This window comes from Medicago truncatula, chromosome 5, assembly GCF_003473485.1.
Source record: "Medicago truncatula cultivar Jemalong A17 chromosome 5, MtrunA17r5.0-ANR, whole genome shotgun sequence".
Classification (NCBI taxonomy): Eukaryota; Viridiplantae; Streptophyta; class Magnoliopsida; order Fabales; family Fabaceae; genus Medicago; species Medicago truncatula.
The window spans coordinates 36,942,438-36,967,903 of NC_053046.1; the positions used below are offsets into that span (position 1 = coordinate 36,942,438).

General features: G+C 31.7%; 3 protein-coding genes and 1 long non-coding RNA gene across 5 annotated transcripts; 3 read left to right on the top strand and 1 right to left on the bottom strand.

Annotated features, from left to right (window-relative positions):
• Nucleotides 1-3,272: 3,272 nt before the first annotated feature.
• Nucleotides 3,273-4,773, top strand: LOC11423998 (transcriptional activator Myb). Its single transcript, XM_003616614.4, has 2 exons — nucleotides 3,273-3,600; nucleotides 3,758-4,773. The coding sequence occupies exon 2, from the start codon at nucleotides 3,770-3,772 to the stop codon at nucleotides 4,634-4,636; it is 867 nt and encodes a 288-aa protein (XP_003616662.1). The 5' UTR covers nucleotides 3,273-3,600; nucleotides 3,758-3,769; the 3' UTR covers nucleotides 4,637-4,773.
• Nucleotides 4,774-8,428: 3,655 nt separating this feature from the next.
• On the top strand, nucleotides 8,429-11,886 carry LOC11423999 (probable LRR receptor-like serine/threonine-protein kinase At3g47570). Of its 2 annotated transcripts, none has more exons than XM_003616615.4 (2): nucleotides 8,429-11,158; nucleotides 11,366-11,886. In XM_003616615.4, exons 1-2 carry the CDS (start codon nucleotides 8,482-8,484, stop codon nucleotides 11,719-11,721), a joined length of 3,033 nt encoding a protein of 1,010 aa, XP_003616663.1. In that variant the 5' UTR covers nucleotides 8,429-8,481; the 3' UTR covers nucleotides 11,722-11,886. The 2 variants fall into 2 exon arrangements, with proteins under 2 accessions (XP_003616663.1, XP_039689970.1); XM_039834036.1 differs by having other exon boundaries at nucleotides 11,346-11,623.
• Nucleotides 11,887-13,391: 1,505 nt separating this feature from the next.
• Nucleotides 13,392-13,883, bottom strand: LOC112421790 (uncharacterized). Its single transcript, XR_003012039.2, has 2 exons — nucleotides 13,728-13,883; nucleotides 13,392-13,618 (listed from the first exon to the last, which is right to left on the bottom strand). It is a non-coding gene; the product is annotated as an uncharacterized lncRNA (long non-coding RNA).
• An 8,296-nt stretch (nucleotides 13,884-22,179) lies between these two features.
• On the top strand, nucleotides 22,180-24,295 carry LOC120580690 (F-box/FBD/LRR-repeat protein At1g16930). The gene is made up of 3 exons (XM_039834752.1): nucleotides 22,180-22,490; nucleotides 23,276-23,870; nucleotides 24,257-24,295. The coding sequence occupies exons 1-3, from the start codon at nucleotides 22,180-22,182 to the stop codon at nucleotides 24,293-24,295; spliced, it is 945 nt and encodes a 314-aa protein (XP_039690686.1).
• The last annotated feature ends 1,171 nt before the right edge of the window (nucleotides 24,296-25,466 follow it).

Consider the following 25,466-nt stretch of genomic DNA (forward strand, 5'->3'; position numbering starts at 1 on the left):
TTTATTAGTGACTTTTAACAAAATTTATCAGTTATTAAGGTAGTATTATCAAGATATGCCAAACTTATGATCAAGATTCTGTAAGTGATATTGTAAAAAGAAGATTCTAAAAAGATAATTAAATATGATTTGCGCGAAATATAAAGGTTGAGATATTTAAGTTATGCAAACACTGGTACACATAAAATGCTATTCCAATATCAATCTGCGACACTTAAAGTTTCTAATTTTAAATGTTTAATGTAGTTAATATACGTGGTTAACTAAATCTGAAGAGCGATTAATGAGTTTATCAAATTTGAAACTCTAATTGTCCATCAAACGAATATTGTTTTATAAGTTGAGATTTTTCATTATCAGCATACTTATAGATACATCATCCGATCCAAACCACTCAAATGGATTATAACATGGATTATAATACTATAGGGAAAGTCATTGTGATTTTAACGTGGATTATAATACTATAGAGTTTTAACAAAATTGCGGTGATACCATAATTTTGTTAAACCCACCGGAAATTCAAAATGCATTTACAAAACCCATTTTTATTCCTCGCTAAATTACAAAGATAAGGGAATGCTTCTCCTTATACACAAACCATAGGCTACCTTTGCGACAATTGTGAAGCTGATAAGAGTTATTCTTTGTGAACCACTCTATAAATTAGTTAACAATGTTGAAATCCTTTTGTTTCCTTGCATTCTTAATTGGCTTAGGCTACCAAGTTCTTCACCTGTCTTGTCTCATTTGGGAGTAAAGCTTGCTATCTTTAATTAAGTTGGCGGTTAGTAACCACTAATAGAAATGTTGGCAGCACAGGAAATTACTATTTGTTCCTTTATTTGTCATCACTATATTTTAACAACCTTCGTGCCTCAACCTTCCTTTTCTGTTTCATGCACCAATTCTTAACATCATCATTATTCAACAGCTATATGACCCTTAATCTTGATTCACTTCTCCCGATCCTAGCAAAGGAATACATTTTGGTCATACGTCGTTTGTCACAATTCCAACTAATTAACTAACTACCTTTTAGTTTTGGTTAGGTTCAGTTGAGTTTGTTGCACCTGTTTCTACATCTAACTCGTATAAAATCAAATACCCGAATGGCCCATGGTTGTTGACAATAAGCACTTTGAACTTGCTTAGGCTTACTCTCGAACGAACATTAAAGAACGTATTTCCCAATCTATAAACACATTTTGGTTGATTCCCTCAAAAAAAAATAAAAAAAATACACATTTTGGTTGATAAAAAATATTCAAAATCATATAAGGAGCCATTCATTAAACTAATTGATTTGGTCTTGTACCGAAAAAAAAAGTACTTGATCCAGTCATATAAAATAAAGTTGTATATAATTTTTTCTAACTTTCGTCTCCAACTATATCCCGCTACCAACTTTTTGTATGATGTGATATGATCAAAGTTGTAAGATGGGTGGATCTCCCCGGTCCATTTTTTGTTTTGAATATTAATTAACATCTGAGGATCAGCATTATATGTTTACTCGATTTGTCTGATTATAATTGTCCTAAATAAAGTCACATGTTTTATTTGTCGTTTAACAATGAAATATAATAAATAAGAAAAAATAATTAATGTTTTATTGATATTCTAATGCGACAAATAATTTAAAAAAAAATACATATTACAATTTACAGATAAGACATTTATAATTTATTATATATTGTCCTTACTCACTGAGTTAAACTCACACATTAACAGGTAGGACATTTATAACGAGACAAACACAGTTTTTTGAAATGACGGTAGGACAATCCAACCTCGTCTAATGTTTTATTTGTCTAATGAAGCTAACCAGACCCACTTTGATGGTTATAATCTGTGAAGCTCGGATACAAGATACGGTACTGCACCGATACGTCGATACGAGAAAATTTCAAAAATCAAGATACGATACGGCTGAGATACGTTAATAAAAAAATTATATAATAAAATGTACAATATAATTATAACCATTTTTTTAATATGCAAATATATTAACAAACAAAAGAAACCAGTCATAGGCTCGTAGCACATCAACATAAATATAAATAATATTGACAATTAAGAGAGTGATGATTAGTGTTATACTATATCGATCTAAAAAAGAAACACTATACTCAAGAGTTAAGTTATTTTACTTAACATTAATTGGGAAGTATTGGACATGTATCAGTGCAGGATAATTATCAGATACTCTCCTGATACGTATCGGAAAGTATTAGGCAGGTATCGATGCATGATACGTAGGAGATACAATACGTCATCTATTTTGAAGTATCGGAGCTTCACATGTTATAGTAAGCCAATAGAATACAGTTTAAAAAACAAATACTTAACAAGTCTAATTTTTAAATCCCTCAAAAAAAAAAAAGTCTAATTTTTAATATTCTTCTTTTAAAGACTATAATTTATATATGTAACAGAGTTTTACACATGTGTCTTGCCTAACACATGACTTTTCTAAGTCTGTCTCATCTTTCATTCCTTTTTTTAGCCTAAATAACAATACAAAGAAACACATTGTATACTTCTATGATGATCAATTAAAATGTTAGCGAAATTGAGGGAGGTTAATTTCTATCTAATTCATTTCTTTTGACAAGATTTCTATCAACTTCATACGTATATCGATATCGTACATTTATCGTAAGCTCTTGGTATAAGATTTGTGACTTATTTTGAGTTTATCACGTGAAAAGCTTCCTTCATCTAACATTTTTAATCGGCAAAAAACAAAAAAAATTAGTTGGATTAATACTGGCATTGCTTGTGAATAAATCTAGTTAATTAAAACTAAAACTCCTTAATTAAGGAATAAGTACCATATGTTATGCATGTCTAACCGCAATAACAACTTACAGTTACAAAACTCCTTTCTTTCCTCACTCATCCAACACTTTCTAACTATATTTCAACACACTTTAGTAACCGACATCAGTTACAACTTCCTCTTCATTTTGACTTCTCATCAGTTAGTTAGCCTCTCTGGCTCCATCAAAAATCATATATTTTTTTTGAGGGGTTATAAATCATAAATATTTCATAATTTTCATTTTCAAAAATTAATTAAATTATAAAAGTCAAAATTATATTCATATTTCATACCCATCTAGAAAAAATGATCAGTCCATCCTAACTGCCACCTACAAACTTTCAAATCATGATAATTATTAATTAAGATGATAATTAAATTGAATAAACCGAACTAGTCAAAAATTATCCATCTTAGTTAAGAGTTTATAGGAAAAAACGTTATTTGAGTCAGTTAGATAAAGGTGTGTGGAAGTTACAACTTCCACTATTATTAATCACCCACTTCTTCCAAATCCAATTTCATAAACCCTAATATTAAACAATATATATAACTATAACCCACCCATAACCTTCTACCTAACTACTCCAAACGAAAAAACACCCAACTTCTATCATTTTTTTCCCATAGTTATAAACAGAAAAAACAAAAATTAGTAACCGAAGATTCAAGATTCAGAAAAAAAATGTGTAGAAGAAGAAGTTGAAGAACAGAAACAAACACGTTGGAAGTAGTTACATACACACACAACAAAAACAGTTTTTACTTTTAAGGTTTATAATTACTTAATTCCAATTCATATCTTTCAATTACAGTTTTTCTGTTTCTTTATTCGTTATTTTCTTTTTATTATTAAACCATAATCATCATCATTATCATTTCATAAACTTAAATATTTTCTTTCTTTCTATTCGGTATTTTCACAAACAGGTAGAAGAAAAGATGATCAGTGAAAATTCCAATTCAAATGGTGGTGACGAAAACGGTGATAAAGTGAAGGGTTCATGGAGTAAAACTGAAGATGAAACGTTGGTGAAACTGGTAAAGGAAAACGGTGCAAGAAACTGGTCGGTGATAAGCAACGAAATCCCCGGTCGTTCAGGAAAATCATGCCGTCTACGGTGGTGTAATCAGCTGAGTCCAACCGTTCAACACCTTCCTTTTACACCGGCGGAGGATAGCATCATCATTGAAGCACATGCAGTTCATGGAAACAAATGGGCGACGATTTCTCGTCTTCTTCCAGGTAGAACCGATAACGCGATAAAAAATCACTGGAATTCAACTCTCCGTCGTCGTCGCACGGCGGCTCCTGCAGCGGTTCCACCGGTTACAACGATTGTTCAAAGGGTTCCAACGGCGGTGCCGGTGACGGTGATTCCCACCGGTGTGATGATCGGAAAACGTGTAAATGAAAGTTACGACGGTGATTATTATAAGGATTTGTTGAGTCTCGGTACCCGTTATAAACGTCCTTGTGTTTTGGTCGAGAATAATAGCGGGTCACGTGGCTCACGTGAGGGTGAAGAAACGGTAACGGAAGATGATGACGCAGGGAATAAAGGTGTTAACGTGGTTAGGACGTCGTTAAGTTTGTTTCCACCTGGTTTTCTGAAAGAAGAAGAAGAGAGAAAAGAAAAACAAAAAGAAATTGAAGATTTTGAAGATAGCAATGATGATTTGAAGTTACTGAAAAATGAGAAATTGAGGTCGATGCTTCAGCGCATGATAGCAGAGGAAGTTAGGAATTATGTTGATAAGATGCGCCTTGGTGGTGGGTTAGCTCCTGATTCAACACTTCGAAAGTGAAAAAATTTCAATATATATATTTTTTAATTCTTCTTTTTCATCCTTCTTATTTTGTTTTAACATGACAAGTTTTTAGTTTTATATATTTTTGGAGTTCTATGACATTTAATTTGATCTTCTTTATGATTTCTTATTAATATTGTCTTGTAAATTTTCATGCTTGTTTGGATTTTGTTCAAAAGTTGATTATATAGCACAAAAACGATTCCATGTGAAGCCCCAAATGCTATAAATGAAGTTGATAAATGATTAGTTAGTGCAATGTGAAACTGAATAATGATAAGTCAAATATGAAAAATGTGAAATATGAATCCTTCATTTCCAATTTGTATCTTGATGCTATGTTTATAGCCTAGCCTCTAGTCCTCTACTGTTAATAGAAAACAGTTTAAATAATTTCTTATCACGTACATATTTGCACGGATATATTTAGAAATAAAATAACAAAGGATTTAATTTCTATATATTGTCAATGTATAGAAATTAAAGCTTAGACGGTAACGGAGCTTAATGTTATGAGGTTGTATGGAAAAATATATTTTAGGAGATGTCAACCTCTTAAACGAATCATAGTATTTTAAGATATAAGTCTATGTAGTTGCGTGCGAAGTACTTAGATTTGCCTTTGCCATCATTTTTTTCCTAGGGCAGTGTATATCATTTATTTAAATTAAAGATTATTCACGTTTGTCTTTGTAATTTGATTGTCTCATGTTGATAATTTTGGGGAAGGGGATGAAGGATAAAAAACAAAAGAAACAGAAAACAAATATTTCTTGGTCTAATTGAATTCAAAATTTCTTGTGTTGGTGTTTACCGTTAATTTTGGTAACCAAAAAGATGGTTTTAAAATGTTGCTTGTAGGATTAAACTACAACATGTTGTGGAATGTTTTTTTATAAAATGTTTGAATGTTTTTCATGTTTTTAAGATGAAACACAAAGAAGATGAAAATTAATTTTCAATTCGACAGGATCAAACACGTTTTTAGAACTTGAAAAGAAAATTTAAACTTTAAATAAAAAGCAAGAAAGTTTAAAAGAGATAAATTTGCATTGGATTGAGTAAATGGTTCATCAAATCAATTACATACATTCTTGATACTCTTTTCTCTCCGTGTGTTTGTATAGTTCGAGCGCAAAAATTATGATTATGATTTGTGACCCCTATTTCCTATGTAAATTTCCTATGAAAAACTTCTATATATACATGAATAGAAATAACTGAAAATAACGGTTCTAAACTATAAGACTTCGACAAATTTGACGTGTTTCAATGTGTTTTCGACCTTTAAACTTGCCTCTTCGCAGAGATTTTGAATTCTTCTTGTCGAATATGAATAACTGAATCTGTCAAGACTTATCACATCCTGTCGAAAGCAATCCACTCCTAAATTGATGCTAAGAGTCAAACTCTAATTTCGTACTAAAAAGCTTACCTGTCAAACAAACAACATTACAAACACAGGCTAATAGTTGGCTAATCACATGATTATCCTCACTATCATCTATTTGGATATTCACTTGAATTATTACTAAGGAAACCTTGTGCAGTCCCCGTGAGCATAACTCAGTTGGTAAGGACAATGCATTGTAATTTGCAGAGTCGATGTTCAATCTTCGAAAACCGCACTTATTCGCTTTAAAGGTGAATTCTAGCCACTAGACCACTTAACCAAAAAAATAAAAACGATGTGTAAAACTCTTATCAAGTGCCCTATCTAACCGACGTGACACTAAATCCACCCCCTCAAAGGCAAATCAACACAGGACAACTAGGGACAGATCGCAATTAAGGTAGAATTACCAACACCCCCCTCAAGTTTGGGGCGGGATTTCCAGTAATATTATTTATAAAAGACATATAAGATTGCTTAAAAAAAAAAGACATATAGGACAAAACAAGTTCCAAACTAGTATATCTTTTAATTTTCAATGTATTTTTTTAATTGGTTTCTTTTGATAATACCATCTAATTAATATTATATGTACTCATATAGATTCTTTTTTATTTACTTTGAATTCATGATTATGAAAAGTAATATTTTTTCCTTCTAAAAAAGACATTATATATTTTTCAAAATTTGCAAGAAATGGTGGAATGACGCAATCATTATGAAATGATGGATGGAGCATTTATTTGGAAGGGTCTTTCAAACAAGTTTGTCATTGGATCTCTATAAACAAATTTGGTTCCATAACCACTATTATATGGCTCTTGCGTATTTATGAAATTCAAGCATATTTTACTCTAAAAATTAAAAATAGAGTAAATTACACTTCCTCTTTTAAAAAATGTTTGAATTACACTTTTTCCCCCTCCTCTTATGTTAAAATATACTCCCCTTTTTTGAAAAGTAAAATCTACACTCCTCTCCCCTATAAGATGCTTGAATTACAACTCTCTCCCTTAATCTATTTTAACATAAATATATTCAAAGATGCTTGAATTAAATATGAGCTACACTTTAATCTATTTTAACATAAATAAATATTTTTATGATATATACTATTTTTGAACCATCATTTAAGAAAAATAAATGATAATTAAATTTAAATATTTTGCTATTAATTTTATAATTTATAGTATAAAATTAAATTTTAAATAACCATACTTTATTGTCTTTAGTAATTTTTTACATATTTTAATTTTATCTTTGGTTGTTTCATATTTTATAATAGGGTTTAAAACTATATGTTAATGAAATTGTGAATAAAAAATAACGAAAAATATGTATTCAAATTTTGATGATATTAAAATAGATCCGCATTATTATTAATTTCGATGTGTGTTAGATTATTATTTTTTGAGTAAATTACACTCCCCTCCCCTCAAAGATGCTTGAATTACACTCCCTTCCCCTCTTATGTTAAAATATACACTCCCCTCCCCTCTTAATCAAAACATATTAGAAAATATTTCACTCCCCTCCTTTGAGAGAAGCTTGAATTACATTTCCCTCCCCTCTTAAGTTAAAATCTACGCTTTAGTCCCTCAATTTTTTTTTATTTCTAATAATCTAGCAAAAAAAATAATCTAACACACTTCAAAGACAAATAGCATTGTGGGTTCATTTTAATATAATCAAATTTTGAATACATATATTTCTCTATTTTTTATTCACAATTTCATTAACATATAGTTTTAAACTCTATTATAAAATATGAAACAACCGAAAATAAATTTAAAATATGTGAAAAATTAATAAGTCGATTAAGTATGGTTATTTAAAAGTGAATTTTATACTCTAAATTATAAAATTAATAACAAAATATTTAAATTTAATTGTCATTGACATTTAGATTATAAAGAAACGAATTTCTATTTTTAAATGGTGATTCAAAATAATTAATATATATTATAAAAATATTTATTTATATTAAAATAGATTAAAGTGTAGTCCATATTTAATTATTAATGGTGATCATAGTAATATGGAGTTTGATTTGTGAGGTAAGTTAAATTTGACTATGAATCCTTCCCATCAATAATCGAACTCTGATTCTCTTAAACAATTCGTCCATAGAGGAGTTAATTAACCACTTGAGGTCAATTACATGGTTTAATGATTGTGTGTATTTATGGGAAGGGGTTCCAAGTCAATCCACCTTAAAAAAAAAAAAGTCAAGTCGTAGCGGATGGGTTCTTCTCTTTATACATCCAAAATTAAATTCCTCCTGTTTCAACTGTCCTGTGTAGCTAGCTTGCAATTAATATCCCCAACTTGTCGATCGGACTAATTTACGACCACAAAAGCACTATATATTGCACATGGGCACTTATCTATCCCATATATTGAAAAGTTGCATATGCATTAGAACGTAATACATTTTTCAAATAGCAAAATGAGGAATTGTATGATGTTTCTTTTCTACTTTGCTGCTAGCCAAATGTTGGTGTATTATTTCATACCTTCAACAACTGCTTCTCTTTCTTTGAGTTCGCAGACTGATAAGCTTGCTTTGCTTGCTTTAAAGGAAAAGCTTACAAATGGTGTACCAGATTCTTTGCCATCATGGAATGAGTCTCTACATTTCTGTGTGTGGCAAGGGATTACATGTGGTCGTCGTCACATGAGAGTCTCTTCCTTGCATTTGGAAAATCAAACATTGGGTGGCACTCTTGGACCATCTTTGGGTAATTTAACATTTCTCAGATTACTCCGACTTAGAAATGTTAACTTGCATGGTGAAGTTCCAAAACAAGTTGGTTGTTTGAAGCGGTTGCAAGTTGTTGACTTAAGCAACAACAATCTTAAAGGAGAAGTTCCTACCGAGCTCAAAAACTGCACAAAACTCCAAAGTATTAACTTGTTGCACAATCAACTCAATGGAAATGTTCCCACATGGTTGGAATCAATGATGCATCTTACCGAGTTACTTCTTGGAATCAATAATTTAGTTGGTACTGTTCCTTCTTCTTTGGGAAATATTTCATCACTCCAACGATTAATACTTGGAAGGAATCAATTGGAAGGAACCATACCTTATACTTTGGGTAGGTTGCAAAATTTGATAGATTTGACTCTGAGTTCAAATCATTTGTCAGGTGAAATTCCTCATTCTCTTTACAATCTATCCAATATTCAATATCTTGTTCTCGCAGGAAACCAATTGTTTGGTCGTCTTCCATCAAATATGAATCTTGTTTTTCCCAGTCTTAAAGAATTCTTGGTAGGAGGGAACAATTTAAGCGGAACTTTTCCGTCTTCAATATCAAACCTCACTGAATTGGATGCGTTTGATATATCATATAATAATTTTAATGGGAACATACCTCTTACTTTAGGTCGATTAAATAAACTTCAAAGATTTCACATTGGTGATAATAATTTTGGGAGTGGGAAAACTAATGATTTGTATTTCATGTCGTCGTTAACAAATTGTACTCAATTACAAAAGCTAATTATGGATTTCAACAGATTTGGGGGTTTGCTTCCAAATTTTATAGGAAATTTTTCCACCAATCTCACATTGCTTAGTATGATATATAATCAAATATATGGGGAGATACCTGGAACAATTGGACAACTAACTGGTTTATCTTTCTTAGATATTGGGTACAATTTCCTTGAGGGACCAATTCCAAATTCAATTGGAAAGCTTAAAAATCTAGTAAGATTGGTATTGCAAAATAACAAATTTTCCAGTTATATACCTACTAGTATTGGAAATCTTACTATCTTGTCTGAACTATATCTAGTAGAAAATAATTTGGAAGGAAGCATTCCGGTTACCATCAAATATTGCAGGCAGTTGCAAATATTAACTATTTCTGATAACAAATTGAGTGGTGATGTTCCAAATCAAACATTTGGCTATCTAGAAGGCTTAATAAATCTTGACTTGTCCAACAACTTCTTGACTGGTTTCCTTCCTTCGGAGTTTGGCAACATGAAGCATCTTTCCATATTGAATCTATACTCAAACAGGTTTTCTGGTGAAATTCCAAAGGAGCTTGTTTCTTGCTTGACCTTAACAGAGCTTTTGTTGGAGGAAAACTTTTTCCATGGAGATATACCTTCGTTCTTGGGCTCTTTAAGAAACCTGAATCTCTTAGACCTTTCTAACAACAACTTATCTGGGACAATCCCTCATGAGCTAGAAAACCTGAAACTGTTGAATACTTTGAACCTGTCTTTTAACGATCTCTACGGCGAGGTTCCCAAAGAAGGTGTATTCAGCAATGTTACAGCAATTTCACTAATTGGAAATAAGAACTTATGTGGGGGAATACCTCAATTGAAGCTTCCTCCATGTTTTAAGGTACCCACCAAAAAACACAAAAGATCTCTAAAAAAGAAACTTGTCCTCATCATTGTACTTGGTGGGGTTTTGATCTCTTTCATAGCTTCTATAACTGTTCATTTTCTCATGAGAAAGTCCAAAAAGTTGCCTTCTTCACCATCTTTGCGAAATGAGAAGTTGAGGGTTACTTATGGAGAGCTATATGAAGCAACTGATGGATTTTCTTCAGCCAATTTGGTTGGAACAGGAAGCTTTGGATCTGTTTATAAAGGATCTCTTCTCAACTTTGAAAGACCTATTGTTGTAAAGGTGTTGAATCTTGAAACACGTGGAGCAACAAAAAGTTTCATAGCGGAATGCAATGCATTGGGAAAGATGAAGCACCGGAATCTTGTCAAGATTTTAACTTGTTGTTCAAGTGTTGATTATAATGGTGAAGATTTCAAAGCTATTGTTTTTGAGTTCATGTCAAATGGGAGTCTTGAAAAGTTGTTGCACGATAATGAAGGGTCAGGAAATTTTAATCTCAACCTCACACAAAGGTTAGACATTGCTCTTGATGTAGCTCATGCATTGGATTATCTTCACAATGATACAGAACAAGTCGTAGTTCACTGTGATATTAAGCCAAGCAATGTTCTTCTTGATGATGAAATTGTAGCCCACTTGGGAGACTTTGGCCTAGCTAGGCTCATTCATGGAGCTACAGAACATTCAAGTAAAGATCAAGTTAATTCCTCTACAATTAAGGGAACTATAGGATATGTTCCTCCTGGTAAAGTTCTTTTCATCACTTATTTGTTACTATCATTGAAAATGTTTTAGCTAGACTAATTCAAAGTAATTGCTCTCTTTATCTTTAACACAATTTTATTAACCTTTTCATTATATCAAAATATTATTTGCTTATAAATGATCATGCATCGCCGTTGATATATGCTTCCTTAATTTTTTTCTTAAAGAATTGTTGTTGTTTGAAAAGAGTATGGAGCAGGTGGTCCGGTATCACCGGAGGGAGATATTTACAGCTATGGGATTCTGCTGTTGGAAATGCTTACCGGAAAGAGACCAACAGATAACATGTTTTATGAGAATCTAACTCTACACAAATTCTGTAAGATGAGAATTCCTGAAGAAATTCTTGAGGTTGTAGATTCCCGTTGCCTTATTCCATTGGTTGAAGATCAGACACGAGTTGTGGAAAACAACATAAAGGAGTGTCTAGTGATGTTTGCTAAAATAGGAGTTGCATGTTCTGAAGAATTTCCTACTCAGAGAATGCTCACAAAAGATGTTATAATTAAGTTGCTTGAAATTAAACAGAAGTTACTTTCCTAAACCATTACTACTGTGGTAAGAAAATAACGGTGTTCACCTGGATAATGGACAAGTCTTGTATATCTCACTTGTGTTTTTATTATTGTGTTATTCTGTATTGCAATTCCTGTATATGTAGTGGGACACGAATTTGTATGTGTGTTTATTACATTATATTTATACGTATGGTATTATTTGGAAACCTCGTTGCAAGCAGGGGAGGTTTTACCACCCGGCGATTCCTAATGTTGTATGAACTTTGGTCCAATAAAATTTTAAACACATATTTGTATTATTTTAATCTAAAAGTTTTTAAAATAAATAATTAGATATTTTATGGAAGAGTCTGCATCTGTTTGAAGCTTAAATGCAGAATAATCAATAGCATTATTAATATTTGCCACCATGCTATGCTTTTAGGAGAGCAGTATGAATGAAGAGAAGGAATGTAGTTCGCATGGCCGGGGACATACAATACAGAACAAAACATAACATAACATTGCAGCAATTAAGTACAGAAATTTGAATAAATAATAACAAATTAACAACCATATCGAACTAAATACATAAGTTTGCTTGCTTAATTGAGAATAAAATTCTACTACTAACTATAAATTGATCATAAAACTTGAACAACATCACAATGGAGCATCACCATCATCATAAATTATTAGCATCTAAGTTTGCTTTTTCGTATATGAAAGCCAGTCATGAAATACAAAAGCAAAGATATAGAGAGAGTCATGAGTGATTTGATGAAGTGTTGAGTGACTATTGTAATAATGTGCAAGAAAAAACTTGTGCGTGCACAAGTTTGTTAAACCCTAAATGCCACCTCAATAAACTGGTAGTCAGGTAAACCAAAGTTTACTTGTTAATAGTTTCAATTTCAAAATATCAACTATACAAGTCCAACAGATAACCAACATACACACCAAGCAAAAACAAAGTCGATTATTTTTAAAACGGACAAAGATGTATAATCTTTTGAAAATATTGCAAATTAAGCTGTAGATTATATAATAAACAATTTCTTGTCTACGACACTGACATAAATTTAATCTATGCATATTTTATTCAAACCAAGTGAAGTGGTAATTAAAATGCTAATATTGTGCACTTCAAAATGATTTGTAGCAATCACCTTTGGCACATAAGGTTGTACACAAACCAACTAAACAGCCCGGTAAGTAATAAACGCAGACAGTTCAGCTCAAAATCCAAACAGTGGTAGAAAAGAAAAAGCAAAAGTTCAAAAAACAACACATTGAAAACGGCAATTGCAATAACAAGTGTATGTTTGGTTCTATATTGACAAAAATTGATTGAGTGAATTGATTATGTATAAAAGAGTCAAAGATAAAGCGAGTTATGTTTAGATGCATTTACAAAGAGAGTAACAAATTTGTGTTTAAAATCATTCTAAAAGCTCAAAAAGTTACAATTTCCAATATAATATCAATTCTGGATTCAAATCAATCTTACTAAAAAGCAACCAAACATGTAGTAATCAATTCTACATATTTTGCTAGGATGAATCTTGGTCCCTTTAAAGTGAAACCAAACATAAGCCAATAAATTTCCCTGATATGAAAACATAAGGAAATGAAATGAAATGTGAATTATCAAGGTAGTTACTAGTCCATAATAGAACCGAATATTGCGAGATGACTTTGAGGCAAACACAGAAGTAAATAATTGCTCAAACCAAAACTAATAAGATTAAGATGTAAAACCCATAATGTATCAAAACATGAAAAATATCCAACAAAATTATTAATAGGATTCATTTGACAACAAAAACATACGAAAGAACAACAAGAAACAAACTACGATCGATTATCCAAGCTCACTACTTAGATCTCTGTCTCATCTTTCGGCGCTTCCTCTTCAATCTCCTCATACGCTTCTTCTTCCACTGCAAAAACAAACAAATACAGTTCAAATCAGATACAGAAATTAAGATAAAATCAGAATAAGTGATTGTAATTCATGTGTAAGATGAGTAAAGTGGTGAAATAGTTTACCTTGGCTCTCATCTTGAACGGTGTTTTGCTTTGTCGTAAACCTAGTTGATGGCCGCTGAAAGATGAAAAAGACAAGGTTGCAACGATTTATAGCGAAGATAAGAAACCCTACCAGATAATAAGCACGTAAATGGGCTTTAATCAATTGGGCCTATTTTCTCTTTTTCGTGGGCTTTTAGGTTTGAAAATTGCTTTTCTCACATCCATTGTTTCCTAGAAACACATGACTTATAACTAGAAGCATAGTTTTAAAACTCGGCTCGGTCATCGACTCGGCGGAGGTACTGGGTCAGTGGGTCAATGGTCGAACCACTGAGTCATTGGTCGAACCGCATGACTGAATCGGAACCCTCGGTTAGATAACTCGGTCCTTAGATTAAATTTATATAGTTATTTAACCGGATTAACTCGGATTGAATCAGTGACACGGTCACTTTAGAAACTAAAATAATTAATGAGTGTTGTAATTTAAAAAATGTTTACATTTAAGGACAAAAATAAAATCAAATAGGTGTTTAAATATATGGACGAAGAGAGTAATACATATTCAAATTCAAATAAATATAGTAAAATAAAAAAATTCTTTCAAAAAAAATATTGTAAAAAAAAAATGTTTATTAAAATATTTGAGATGTCGGACAATAATATTTAAATGATAAGAGTGTGGTTGGTTCCTTAAAATAAAAAAGAGTGATTGGTTCCCTTTAAAAAAAATTGTTCAGTTATTATATATAATTGATAAGAAGCAAGATAGAAATAAAAGATCTACACAGCGGAGTGGGTAAAGGGATTGCATTGCAATCTAAGAGACGCGGGTTCAACACCCTGCGCATTTGAATTTGGATATAAAAAACGAGTACACATTTATTCCATTTATCAAAAGATAGATACAAATAAAATAAAATATTGGGTCTCATAATTCTTGACATGGTATCAGATCCTATCGGGTCTATCGTTGAGCTTTCCGCATCATCCACGCTTTGGACCCATTGGGTCGGGTTGAAGCGTGAGGGGTGTGTTAGCAGCCAACACTCAGTGGGTAGATTTACTCTCACATAAGATAAATAAATATTCTTGAGAAGAGTTTATAAAGAGGAGAGACATTTTCCATCTTCCAAATCGATTTTGTAAGAATGAGTTAAACCCTAATTTTCGTAACAATTTACTAAATTAGGTCTCACCCATTTATTATATTTCTCATAATGGTAAATAAGTTTGATAAATGGAGCAAATTCAAAATCATAAATAACACATGTTTAACAATTAAGAAACTAGTTAAAACAACTGATTCGAGTTGGTTTTATGATGTTAACTTGAAATCGCAGAATGTGTTGCTCTTAAAATATTACCTAGTTCCCTCCTCGTTGGACCTCATAGGCTAATAAAACATAGCCTTGCATTACAAAATAGTCCTTCTGCAATTTTATTAAAAAACTTGGAGGATTTTTTAGAGCATGATTGTGTTTCAAATGTTTCATTTTTTTAATAGTTCAGAATGCAGATGCAGATTTTTCACACATTAAAAAAGTCTGGGCATGATTTTTCACATTATGAAAAATGTTAGCATAACACTTTTACTACGTGCTTAAAAAATAACACTACTATAAGCACAATACTTACATCATCGTTTAAAAAATGAAAAATTGTTTTTGTTACAGAAAATTGAGTATCATCTGTGTACGAAATTTAAGATTTTTACGAAAGTCAAATTCTCTCTAGAAGTTTTAGTGCCTGTTTGGCAACACGTTTTTCTCTTCAAAACGTGGTTTTTCTTTACCAAACTCGGTTTCCAGCTTTTTTGTTTTGTTTGGGTACAGGAAAAGTGCTTCTCTAAAACGCAGTTTTGGTGCAAAACGCCGGTAGAGATGAAGCTGAAATTCCTAGCTTCTACGGTAAAGCAAAAGCAAGTTTGGATTTTCATTTTTGGTGATTGATACACTTTACTAAATTACCCATTACTTTCTTCTCCATCTCACCCAGATCTTGCACTCCAACCACCTGCTTGTAGCATTTTATCTTTGAAACTCACAAGTACCCAGATCTGAATTTTCCTCTGCAACTCATAAACAAATAAAATCATGAAACCATTAAAGAAGGGATTTTAGTTTCGAGATGGAGGAAAAAAAGAAGTTATTGAGAGATAAAGGAAGACTGTCGAGAAAAGAAAGATACAGGCACAAGAGTGTAGAAATCCGTTGTTGAATTGTAGTTTTTTCTTTATTTCTTGGTTAATATGTTTTTTGTTGAAAAAAAATAATCACACTTTTTTTTTTGTTGAAAGTTGGGTTGCGCTGGTGATTTTTTATCACACATTCAAATTTAGCCTTTGCAAAAATGATAAAGAAACTTTATGTTTGGGGTTTTTGGTCATTTTACATTTAAAATCAATTTTGATTCAAACTATCCAAACAATATCAACTAATAAAAATCAGTTTTAATTGAGTGTATCCAAACATAAATCAATTCACATTCAACTCACTTTTTAGCAAAATCAATTCTCTCAAACTCAATTCTATCAAAATCAATTCTCCCCACCGCTATACCAAACACACACTGAATAAGGTGACATATTCAAGTTTAAATTCAAACCCAGATAATGTTAATGTTGCACCATGTTAATGTGCGGTTATCTATTTATTTAAAAGTTATTCTATTTAAATAAATCCGAAATAGGTACTCTACAATAATTTTGCTTAAGGGATCAAAACTTTCATTCAAATAAGTTAAGAACTAATTAAAGGGTGTGTTTAATTTTTTAAACATTATGTATTGGACATAAAATAGAAGACAAATCAACACAATACATGGCAAAACAGTAGTTGACAAACTTTTACGATGTCAAATAATTTTTGGTCTTATACGATTTTTAGTGGATAAAAAACTATTTTGCGTATTTTAGATGATTTGTACCTGTAACAGAAAAACTGTGTTGTGATTCAGCGAGGGACAAAAATTTATGTTTTTGTCCTGTCTCTTATTTTCAATTTGTCTTATCCTAGAAATAGTTTTACAAATCAAACACAGTGCAACTAGAGTTGTCATGTACTTTCCTTCATTTTAAATATATTAAACGCACTCTAGTGTCACAGTGACATGCATGTAACACTCGAGTTAAAAATGCAAAAGACAACGACCGTAAGATTCCCCCTTTTCAAACTCAGACTAATTGGAACATGAAGTTTCAATCAATGTACTCTTTATATTATTTGTTACACAAATTTTCTTTACACTGGTTTGTCACATGAAGATAAATACATGGTTTCATATTATTGTGTTCCTTTTATCTTTATCTGTTTGGGCTAATTTTCCATTAACATAGTCCCCTTCTGATCTTTTAGTGTTCTTAATTAGTTAGAGTGTTATTCGTTCACCAAAATAAAATGAAAGCAGCAATATGGTCCACAAACTTCAAACTTAATAGGTTCACAAATTTCAATCCAAAATAATTCACTATCACTAACATCTCAAATATTGCTTCTTAGATTTACATTGCTCGGAACAAATTATTCTCCAAAATATATAAAACTATATGTCTTTGTATGTGTTTCTCATTGATTTTTTTATTTTTATTTTTTTTATAGAATTATTAAGAAGAATGTTATGGATACTCTCTTTAACACTCATCGACACTAATTGGACCCGTTCCCAATATATGAGACCCATACGATTTAGGTCAATAAGAGAGTGAGTGTTGAAGCGGGTATAAAAAAGAGAGTGTTGTTAGCACTATTCAATTATTAAAAAAAGAGACCAAAGATGCATTAAAATGTTTGATAGATTTATAAACTATATTGATAACTCCTCACACGTTGAAAAAACCAAAGATGACTATTTATCATGTGCCAAATTTTTTTTATTATTTTTCTTGACAATTTTTTTGAAGACCAAGAGCGATGTGATTAAAGAGACCTTCTCTAAAAGTACAAGGTGTACCTAAAGGTGATCAAAAGGACACAATACAAATGAACCAAGATAAATGGAAAAAATGCAAAAAGCTAAATTACATTATAATATAACCAATGCAAGTCGGAGGGCTAGACCACCATGGATGTGATTTGCTAGAAGAAATAGTACTATGTGACTCCAATTATCATCAAGAATGAAAATTCAAGCATCATATTCCTTTCAAATAATTCAAATGCATGCCAACTAGAAGACCTGAATATAAAAGAGAACTTCCTTCTTGAATACATGTTCACCACTAAATTGGTGAGCATGCTCACCAATGTCAGATGGATTAACAATACAAAATTCCTAACAACCGGTAAACAAGCTATCAAATAGTGTCAAAGAAATCACAGTCAAGTATGAGATAATTGATTGTTTCCTCATATCCGCAATTGCATGAGCATAATCGATTTTTTTTTTATTCCGACCTTGTATGTCAAAAAAATTTCAAATCTGATCCCTACCAGATTTATTTCCCAAAATGACCCACTTTCTGTTTTTGTTCGTTGTTTTTTTTTTTTTTTTTTTTTGTCGTTTTCTTCATTCCCGCCATTTGAAACGGCGGGAATGAGCCTCCTCTCTGCACATGCCTGCGCGTGACAGGTTCTGCAGGTTTGACTTGCTTTTTTATTTAATTATTTTTTCATTCCCGCCATTTGAAATGGCGGGATTGGATATTTGATTTTTTTTCTTCATTTTTTGTCTTTTTGGGCAACATATGTATATTAAAAACACAAATACACAAATAATAATAAATAAAAACATATTAATGATAATGATGATAAATATTAATTTATTTCGATATAGGTTTGGATTGTGAAAGATTTGTCATTATGATGAACCAATAATCCCGATGTGCTTTTTATTATTACTTTTACATCGATCAATTTGCAAAAATCCAAACTTTAATTCTTTCAGCTAACTCTAAATTAAAACGAGAATCATAATTACAACAACTCCATGTGGAACGATGATTTTATTACTTCGATAAAACTGTGCATTTGCGGATTTTACACATCAGCATACCGGTCATAGTAGGAGAAATTGTCCGAGTATAAATAACAGATAGTTAATAACGTTATGTATTATGTGTTCAAATAAATTAATATTTATCATCATTATCATATATATGTTTTTATTTATTATTATTTGTGTTTTTAATATACATATGTTGTCAAAAATAAACAAAAAACAAAAAAAAATTCAAATATCCAATCCCGCCATTTCAAACGGCGGGAATGAAAAAAATTTAAACAATAAAGTAAGTCAAACCTTCAGAACCTATCACGCGCAGACATGTGTCAGAGAGGGGGCTCATTCCCGCCGTTTCAAATGGCGGGAATGAGGAAAACGAACAAAAATAAAAAGTGGGTCATTTTGGAAAATAAATCTGACAGGGGTCAGATTTAAATTTTTTTTTTACATATGGGGTCGGAATAAAAAAAAAATCTAATGACGAACTTGAAAGTACCACTCCATGCCAAATTAAATTATCTTTTGTTGGAATAATTTTCTTGAAAATTCTCCATGCAAGCAAAGATACTTATAGAGGGACAACTTTGTTCCAAATTAAGTTTGAGAAAATATCAACATTGTGATGCTCAACTTGGATGTGAGTTGCTAAGCACCTATAACGGTATAACCATCATCAGAATTATGAAACCAAATTCATTTACCCACAACATTGTTCTGCAAAAAACTGTTCGCTAGCAAAGAAATACAATGAGCCATTGTTCCTTCTCCCATGCAAATAGTCATCTTCTCCACTGCCACCCTTGCCCATAAACACTCCACCCTTGCCTACTCAGCTCCGCAATAGTATAAATGGTTCCACGACAATATCAAATTTATTGAAAAGAAAAAGTATATGAAAAAAATATAAGTTCATTAGTAAATTAAAATGAAAGTGTAATTGAAAAAGTAAACTCTAATCCGTTCGGATTGTTACAGCCCCCTTTACTAACAGATTTCTAGATCCGTTTGTCAGAGTCTAACCACTTACACTAAAAATCAAAACCTACCGGTATTTTCTTCAACTTTTTTTTTTGATCGAGTAGCCTAATGCCTATAAATTCACCTTTTTTCAAAGTAAATAAGTGAGATATCCTAAATTCGAATCCTTGCATATGCATTGTTCTTTAAATTTTTTTATTATTGGATTTTAAGAAGCTATCCCTAAAAAAAAGGTCGTTAATTACTTGTTACGTAGCCTGTATGCAAGATTAGTGAAGATTCCATTCTACTCTATATGTATTTTTTTTTTTAAAAGACACTATATATGTCCTATGGGACCCATTAATATATAGAAGTGTAACTCCAAATAGTTGAGTGCCAAATTTCCGTTTAGTTCACCCTAAGCCGCATACGAACACACCCTAGCCAACAGCCATAGGACACTCTATATATGTATTATTTGTTTGACGCTGACAACACAGTTTTTAAGCATCCCTTTGAAGTATTTGTTCTATTTTTTTGTTGCTGCTAGTGCTAATCCTTGCCGTAATGGAGATACCAAGTTTTTAAGACAGTTCACAGGTATTGTTTTTCTAAACAAAACTTGTACAATGTGAACTGTCTTAAAACAATTATGTCTATGATGCTTCAAGAAATTTAAGCACAAAATTGGTTCAAAAAATTTTGTTCCAACTATATTCTTAGGCATCTGCAAGCCAATTATGCAAGGTGTTATTGTGCCGAAGTTTTAATTGTTCTTGGTTTATTTTGGTGTTTATGTTTGGAGTTTTAGAGTAGGGATGGTAATTCGGTTGACAACATTTGGCTCATTGTGTTGATTAATTTTGATTAAGGGTGAATTCTCATAACTTATAATGCTGGAGACATATGGCTTTCATTGCCTAGCCCTCTATACGGCCCTGACTTAATGCGAGAGTGATCTCCCGTTAGGAGAACTATGATATGATTCCTTGATCAAGGAGGATCAAATGTTAGTCTCCAAATGCATGCTTTTCTAAATGGTGAAGGGTTCCTTTAAAGTAAGAACTTAAGTGGTGGCAATATTACGATTCTTACATTGAGTCGATAAAAGTGTTGAATATAGTACTTAATTAAGTTATGAAGTTTTTTCATCTAATAAACTAGTTTTTCGATTGGACTCTCCTCGTGAATTTAACTCTTTACGATTATGGTTTCATTAAGAAAGGGGCCACAAAAATGACTACTTATAGATTGAATTAATGTACTCCACCGAATACCTATATATAGGTGAGTGAAACCACGAGTGAAAATAACAGCTATCAATTCAGTGCCAATAGAATGAAAGCCGTGTAGATGTAGAACGTTATGCTAGCTAGCAAAGAAACACTATGGGTCAATTGTTCCTCCTCCGATGCAAACAGTTGTCTTCTCCACTGCCATCCTTGTCCATAAATACCCCACCCTTTCCTCAACTCCACAATAGCGATGCTACAATCAACATTTAATTAAAAAAGGTGGCAAAATTTGGACCGCATGCTCTCTATCCAGCCAAAGATCAGTCTAAAAATAAGTACTTTCACGATCTCCAACCACACGCATCACCCCTTCCTTAAACCAGTTCGACTCACCACCCTGCACACCATCAGTAATGTCACAAAGATTTTTGCACCGTACCTTTCCTCCCCATATAAATACTTTATTTAGTTTTTATCAAAATCCTTATTAGAAATTACAAATTATATACTAAATTGTTTATTTCAAATATCACGGCTTTGGTCTGTTCAAATTTTCTCATAATAAAAAAGGTACGTTCGAGTTTGATGCGGTGCCAAACCCGAATACTCCATTTATTTCTTTTTAAATGTTGTTTAAGTATTCATTTTTTTATTCTAATGTCGTTTTGGTGTTTTAAGAGTACAATTTATCAATAATATAATTTTTTAATTAGTCATTTTCAATAAAACTAAAAATAGTTGGTTTTCTGTTTTTAAAATAGTTTTTTTATAAAATAAAAATTATTTTTTGCTATATGCAAATTTAAACTTCCGTGAAACTAAATTCGATTTTGTATAAATGGTTTTACGACAAGATCAAATTTAATTTATTGAAAAGAGAAAGCGTACATAAAAAAAATATAAATTTATTACTCCATCCGTTTCAAAATGGGTGTCGTTTTAGGTGTTTACACACATATTAAAAAAAATGCAATGATTAAAAGAAAGAGAATGGTTATTTTACCAAATTATCCTTATTAACTATTGGTTAGTTTTAAAAGTAATACTTTAGAATTAGTGTGTAGAGTATTAATTGGACGGTACAATTGAAAAGAAAAAGTTATTATTGTATTGAAAACTGAAAGTGACATTCATTTTGAATTTTTAGCTAAAGCGACACTCATTTTAGAATAGAGGGAGTAATGAATTAAAATGAAAGTATTTTTTTAAAACGATATATAAAAAACATGAGAGCCAAAATATCTGTTTAGTTCACCTCCCCACAAATGAACACACACCCTAGCCAACAGCCATAACCCTAACCCTAACAGTTGATACACAACCCTAATCGTCTAATGAAGAAGAAAGATGAAAAACGGCGACGGAGGAGAGCAGCGGATAGAATAAGCAGTTTACCAGACGATGTTCTTTGCCACATTCTCTCTTTTGTCTCCACCCAAGAGGCCGTTGCCACAAGCGTTTTGTCCAAGAGATGGACTCATCTTTGGCGCTCTATAGACAATATCGATTTCAAATACATTGAAATTGATAGCATTAAATCGTATTCCAAATTTAACAACTCTATTAACTCCGTTTTGATCTCTCGAGATGCTATCGGCGGTGGTTCTCATTCCATCAACCGTTTTAGCCTCGACATTGAATATAGGTTGTGTTTGATAATACAAAAAAGCTAGCTTATAGCTTCTTGGATTAGCTTATAAGCTTGTTGGATGAAAACGTGATGTGTTTGGTAACAAGCTTTTCTCATGAGCTTATAGCATTTTTTGAAAAACTATTTCAAGTAGCTTTTGAACTTATAACTGGTAACTTTTTATATTTTCTTCCAATTTTAACCTTTTATTAATATAGTTTAATTTAATTTTAATTAAAAAAACCTACCCACATTCTTATTCAATTGCCCACGTTTAAAAAAAAATTACCCACAATCTTTTTCAAATTTTCTTGTTCACTTTCTTTTTTACATACTCTTAATTCAATAATAAATAATTTTATATAAAATTTACAATAAAGAGTGAAGAAAGTTTAGTTGAGTAAAATTCAGTAAAAGAAAGTTTTGCTAAATAAAAAATGTCATTTGAATTCATAAATACATTTATCATTTGGGAGATGAAAATATTTTGAAATAAATTTAAACATTTAAAAAGAAATACAATAATTAATAAAAATTGTATATATAATTTATAAAAAAAGATTGTCCTTTTACGTCATTTTATATTTATCAGCCACTTGAACAACTAATTTTACCAAACACTTTTTATTTTAATAAGCTAACTTTTTAGAGCTATCAGCCATCAGCTACCAGCAAGCTTTTCAGCTATCAGCTAACTTATAACTTCTTTTTACCAAACACACTCATAGTAAGCCTCATCTTGACTATCATCTCAGTATTCCCAATGTCGTATAATGGATCAACATTGTTGTTCAATGCAGACTCAAGTATCTGTGTCTCCGTCTCCATGTTGAGTTTGTCGATCCCATTTATCCTGGTAATGATGATGATGATGGTGAGGATGAGGATGAGGATGAGGAGGACGACGATGATTATAATGATAATGATGATGCTGATGTTGATAATAATGATGTTGATAATAATGTTGTTGTTAATGTTGATCACCGCTTACCTAAATTGCCCATTGGCATCTTCACGTGTAAAACCCTTGTTAGTCTCAACCTCAATTGGTTCTCTGTCAAAGGTTTTTCTTTTTCTTCAATTGGATTTGGATTTCCATCACTCAAAACCCTTTGGTTGAGTGATATTCACTTCGCTCAAGATCGAGATTTTATCTTGCTTCTACTTGGATGTCCAGTTCCCGAGGATCTAGGATTATTCCGTATAAAGTTGCATTATGATGAGGAGGACTCTCTTGCCATTCAACAGTTTAAAAGCTTAAGATTACCCAAATTGATTAGAGCAGATATTACTCATTTTGTGTGTTACTATTTTCCGCTGAAAGTACTTTCTACTTCTGAGTCTCTGTGCTTAGATATATTCAAGTTGTACACAAAAAACAGAAAAGTCTACCAGGTATGTTTTATTATGAATGAATGCATGCTACCTCAATCTATGGAGCACAGATAACCAACACATGATGTTGGTATGGGACACTAGACATTGATCATCTTATTACATTATTGGTATCAACATGTTAGTGTCGGTATCGGGGTTTGATAACTTCAATTGAATACAATACGCTGACGAAACAATGTGATTTATGTTCTTTTTTCTTTGGGAAATTTCAACCTAATTTGTTGATGTCTTTCTATGTATTATAGGTGCCCCAGCCCCAGTATCATTATTTCTAATTTAACCTTTAAAGCATTGTTTGTTGCATCGGTTCATGAGTTCCGGACTTCCGGTCACTTGACTTGCTTTAATGTCTGAACACCTTGTTTCCCCCTTATTTTGTGCAGCTTTGGCAGGCGGTAATTTCCACAGAGAAATCTTGCTAATCGGATTTTATATGCTATTAATTTCTTTTGCTTTTCTCAATGATATGGAGATCTTGCCTAATGAAGGATATCTGCAAGCCAATAGTGGTTCAACAGTTTTGTTCAGACAAAGGAAGAAGCTTACGACAAATTTTAATAATGTATATATTTTGATTCTGGCATGCCAATTACATTGTGAAGCTCAAATTGGTGTTTGATACTGTTATGACAAGGTCAAAGGTGTTATTGACTTATTGTTGCAAAAATTTTAATTTGTTTTTGGTTTATTTTGGTGTTTCTGTTTGGAGTTTTAGCTTAGAGTAGGGATAGTAAATTCGGTTGACAACATTTGGCTCGTTTTGTTAAGGGTGAATTCTCATAGCTTATACTGCTGGAGACATATGACATACCTTTTACCTTTGTACTTATTCAAGTGATACTTTCTTTGCCTTTTCTTAAAATACAAAAGTATTATTCTAAGCATATAAAAGGCTATCTCCACCCCTAATTTGTGTTGAATATGAAAGAGTAAATTAATTATTTTCCTCTCAATTCTCTTTGTTTAGTGTATTTTTGATTTTGTGTGATTATACCCACTGATATCAAAAATATAATTTTATCCAATTTAAAGGATAGACACAATAGTCAATAAAATGTATATAGAAAGGGCCAAAAGTTCAAAAATATTTACTATCTAAATGCAATAATTTTGAAAGTCGTATAGATGTAGAATGTTAAAGATGCGTTATGTTGAAAGTCTCACACCGAAGTGATAAAAATCTTCTATGTACTTAAGCCATGATAATCTCTCACCTAACCAATCAACCCTTTATGTTGAACTCTCTTCATGAACTAGTCATAACTAGTAACAAATACACATTCTCTGTAGCATGAATTTAGTTTTAAAATAAATATAAAATGTTGAGGGACTAAGTAATATAAAGTAAAATTAATGTTAGAAGTAATGTGAAATGAAAACCCACTATAACTAACTAACTAAATAAATAAAGCTGTTATGACTCATAATTGAATAGTTTTGACATAGATTAACAAAATAAATAATATATTAATCGGACTTATAGATGGATTATGGGTATAATCCCTAATGGGTACCTCGTGATTAAACAGAGTATTATAAAGACTAAAACAGAAGTCTTCCAGACATAAAAGTTATGGCAACAACATTAGAATG

Bases quoted from the DNA above. Each gene is read 5' to 3' on its own strand.
- LOC11423998 (XM_003616614.4), top strand. From the start codon at position 3,770: ATGATCAGTGAAAATTCCAATTCAAATGGTGGTGACGAAAACGGTGAT.
- LOC11423999 (XM_003616615.4), top strand. From the start codon at position 8,482: ATGAGGAATTGTATGATGTTTCTTTTCTACTTTGCTGCTAGCCAAATG. The intron at 11,159-11,365 runs GTAAAGTTCTTT...TTGTTTGAAAAG, and splicing joins TATAGGATATGTTCCTCCTG to AGTATGGAGCAGGTGGTCCG.
- LOC120580690 (XM_039834752.1), top strand. From the start codon at position 22,180: ATGAAGAAGAAAGATGAAAAACGGCGACGGAGGAGAGCAGCGGATAGA. The intron at 22,491-23,275 runs GTTGTGTTTGAT...TGTTCAATGCAG, and splicing joins AGCCTCGACATTGAATATAG to ACTCAAGTATCTGTGTCTCC. The intron at 23,871-24,256 runs GTATGTTTTATT...TATTTTGTGCAG, and splicing joins AAAACAGAAAAGTCTACCAG to CTTTGGCAGGCGGTAATTTC.